The sequence below is a fragment of the Centruroides sculpturatus genome, unplaced genomic scaffold (assembly GCF_000671375.1).
Source record: "Centruroides sculpturatus isolate CEXI.00-Female unplaced genomic scaffold, Cexi_2.0 scaffold5945, whole genome shotgun sequence".
Lineage (NCBI taxonomy): Eukaryota > Metazoa > Arthropoda > Arachnida > Scorpiones > Buthidae > Centruroides > Centruroides sculpturatus.
In genome coordinates, this window is record NW_019390032.1 from 1 (window position 1) to 3,707 (window position 3,707).

At 34.9% G+C, this 3,707-nt stretch overlaps 2 protein-coding genes across 2 annotated transcripts; one reads left to right on the forward strand and one right to left on the reverse strand.

Moving 5' to 3' along the window:
• Window positions 1-119: 119 nt before the first annotated feature.
• On the forward strand, window positions 120-564 carry LOC111617402 (protein spaetzle 3-like; the record flags this gene model as incomplete). Its single annotated transcript, XM_023358695.1, has 2 exons — window positions 120-289; window positions 367-564. Coding segments are annotated over 2 exons (336 nt in total), but the record flags the coding sequence as incomplete, so codon positions are not given.
• A 547-nt stretch (window positions 565-1,111) lies between these two features.
• On the reverse strand, window positions 1,112-3,686 carry LOC111617403. The gene is made up of 3 exons (XM_023358696.1): window positions 3,049-3,686; window positions 2,855-2,926; window positions 1,112-2,772 (listed from the first exon to the last, which is right to left on the reverse strand). The coding sequence occupies exons 1-3, from the start codon at window positions 3,167-3,169 to the stop codon at window positions 1,139-1,141; spliced, it is 1,827 nt and encodes a 608-aa protein (XP_023214464.1). The 5' UTR covers window positions 3,170-3,686; the 3' UTR covers window positions 1,112-1,138.
• Window positions 3,687-3,707: the final 21 nt, after the last annotated feature.

Here is a 3,707-nt window from a genome sequence, read left to right on the forward strand (position 1 = left end):
TCTCGTATTTTCTTCATTTAAGAAACAAGATTGTTTGACATTTACAAATTGATAAAAAATAATTGTTTCAAAATCGATTGGAAAATTATAAGGGGGGAATAAAGTTTTGATCTTTACAGTTATTGTTTTACACACAACTGTACAGTCACTTTTACAATTACAGGATAGATGCTTGCGAATCTGCAGTGGAAATAGTCACTCCCTATTGGGCTTCCAACAGTGCGGGGAAAATTCGTGCCATCGTCAATACGCAACATCTCCAGCAGGCCATTCAGCAGGAAGTGTGCCAGTAAGTGACAATTTTTGAATTGATCGAATTTTTCTCTTTAAGAAAATGATATGTCAATCACTTTCTTTCCCCTCTAGATCCGTACAAACTAAGAAATGCAACAACGAATGCAGCTGCGAACAAAAATACAAGTGGCACCGTCTGCTTGCGTACGATCCGGACGACGACTGTAAAGGAATATTTATGGATTGGTTTCTATTCCCTTCGTGCTGTGTCTGTCGATGCACCACACCCATCAAGTAGTAACGACTTTTGTTTGTCCCGTTAACGAGCCCTAGTCAACACGCACTTTTATCACAATTAGTCTTGGCATAAATGTCAAATAAATCTAAACCCACCTCTCCCTGATTGGGCCATTAAAACAAAATGAAATCGGTTATAAAAATTTGAAAAAAAATTTCTTAAAATTCGCATTTGGAAAGAACAAGCAAGATCTAAAGTAAAACAAAACAAGGATTAGCATTTTAAACCAGTTGTGCCTGCACAAATTCATATGTCTCGAAGGTGGCAATGCCTTTATACTCGTGCAAAATTGTCAAACTGTATAGATTCTTATCACATTAAACTATTGGCTAATGCAAGAACGTGTGTTTAATTGTTGTATTTTCTTTAGATCTAAATACAACTCGTATATGTATGTACACGTGTGAGTCGGATGCTGCGATATTTTTTGCTTCTCCCGAGTTGTAACCGCACGGATGCGAAGTCTTCGTTTTGCATAAATATAATCTGTGTCCATCTAAAAAGTAATGGATTTGGAAAATTTCTTCGTAATTATATTTCTGCTTTCTACCAATATATGCCGGCTGTCGATAGTAGTGTGGAAAAGGTTTAATATTAGAAATGTATTCATGTCAGTGTCTTTTTAATCGAATGAGTAGACTTGTTGCTACCCGAGTTTTGGTCTCTGGTGAAAGAACGGTTGAGAACGCTCTTGTCCTCGTCGCTGCCGATGTCTTCGAAACTCATGTTTGAGAATGCGTTGTTACTACTAGCCTTATCTCGTGCTTCTTTCTTCTTTGAGTGCTTAGTTCTTCTACTTGATTTGATTTGAGTGTAGTGTTTTGATGGAAGCACGTTTACGTTTTCATCGTGGGCGATGCTGTCTTCTTCGATATAATCGTGATAGTGAGATTTGTCGCGGGTTGTCAGTTTTTTCCCGTTGGGATCACAACTGAAGGAACTAGATGAATTTTGAGGGATGTTACCGTTGTCGACGGTCGAGGTGTGACAAATTTCCGAAACTCTTACGCTTTTTCCTGCCGCCGGGAAATTGTTTGTACCGACTAATTGAGTTGCCATGTTATTGAATGGTATAGCACCGAATAAATCTTGGCTTCCGTTTACCTGCGATCTGTTTGTTGTAATTGGAGGTACAGTAACTACCGATCTCTGTTTGCTTCCAATTATAATCTGCGAGGGAACTCTAATTTCACTAGAACTATGCTTTTGAACTTTTCCAATATTCTGGTAGCTTATTTTTGGGCTATTTTGGATAGATTTATTTGATCCCGATAAGGAATTTGAAATTTGAGAAAACGGAGCTGAACCAAACAAATCCTTATCTTTCCACTTTGATATCTGCTGCACAGGTGAAGACAGAGGCTTTTCGGTATTGATAGGAGTTACTTGATTATAAGTAAGAGGTAGTCTCGCTTGTTCCATATTTGTTATGTCTGGATTTTCTGGCTTGATTTCTTCTTTTGGATCATCTTTCGATTTCTTCTTTTGTAAACGCAATTTTCTTGTTTCTGATAAAATTTTTGTATTGGGCTTTCTAAAAGGAGCTTGTGCAAACACATCAATTTCATCCGTTTCACTATTAATAAGTGAACTTTTAGATGTAATGGAAGAGGATTTTTTGAAAGGAGCAGCCCCAAACACATCAGAATGTTTCTCTTTATCGGTAGAAACTGGAATTTCTGAAAAGTTTTGTCTTTCTGATAATATTTGTTTTTGTTCTCCATCTGACAATTCATCGTCTTCTAAAAGAGGTTTATCTCCTTCCCAATGGCCAATGAAAACGTCTTGATAAGATCCTTTCGTGGATTCCGAAAGTTTTCTGGTCTTCTCTGTAGCACTGCTGTCGGTAAATGATAAGTTTTCAGCTGTCTTTGGATATTCTTGTTCGTCTTTATCTGACGTGTCGGAACAAATATCTTCTTCTTCACTAGAATCGACTTGAGCTCTAAGATCGCTTGCCGAGCCAATTGAATCACTATCTTCGTGAGTAACAGGAATCATTTTTTGTTCCTCCTCATCAAAATCTAATAATTTTTCATATTTTGATCTATCTTCTATTGGAATCTTAACAAATGAAGCACCAAAGATTTCTTTGCTAGATCGCTTGCTGTGTATGCTTTGACTTCCTTCGCGAGAGGCACTGGAATTTTCACTACTGTGACGCTGCCTTAATTCTCCGTCAACATCACCTTCGGAATATAGTGGAACGTAGCATGATATATCACGGTCGGCAGAAGCAACTAAAAATTTCAATTTGAAAAGACACACTTATAGCTAATATATAAGAAATATTATATAAATATTTATGCTAAATTACTTTACCTGTTCCAGTTAAAGGTGCTGTTGACATCTGTTCAGATTGAAACGTTTTTTCTTTTCCACTTGATTTTGCACCTATATTTAATAATTTTTAAAATTTATTTAAAACCCTTTCATTAATAAAAATTAGTGAACAAAAAATATATTTAAGCTTTAGTTTTAGAGTCTGAATTCAATTGCAAGTTTAATATTCTTACTTGCTGAACTGAAAGGAGCTGCTCCAAATGGGTCTGAGTCAATCAAATCAGAAGCACTCATGACTAGGCTTTCTCTACTCTTTACATTAGAAATACCTAAATTAAAGATATTTTGTAACATTGATAGTTATCTGAAAAAATTTACAAAAATATAATAACCAAATGCTGAAGCAGGAAAATTCTAAAATTTATACAACAATATTTCTCATAGTCTCTTTGTTTATTAGTGTTGCTTGAATGATTTCAAATGATATGCTTATGAATTCTACAACTAATTAACATAATTTGAAACCTTAGTTGCTCCACATTATAAATGGAAAAAGCAACTTTTCCCTTGCTTATTGTTCAGTCCAATTGCCACTTTGCTACATACTTTTCAATGAAACACATCACCATCAATTCTTTCATTCTATAACGTTTCTTAATGTCCTACAATATCTTCAAATCACTGTCATTACTTATTCATCAAAACCAGAAAAATTTTCCTTTGACTTCTCTTCTCAGGATCTTGAATTTCCTTTGTTTTTTTTCTTAATCATAATTGTAAAGTATGAAATTAATGTATTGTGTTATTTTGCTAAAAACTGATATCTAGTAGAAACTTTCCAAAACTGAAATCTTTATTTGATTAAAAGTCACTAAATATAAGGATTATTATA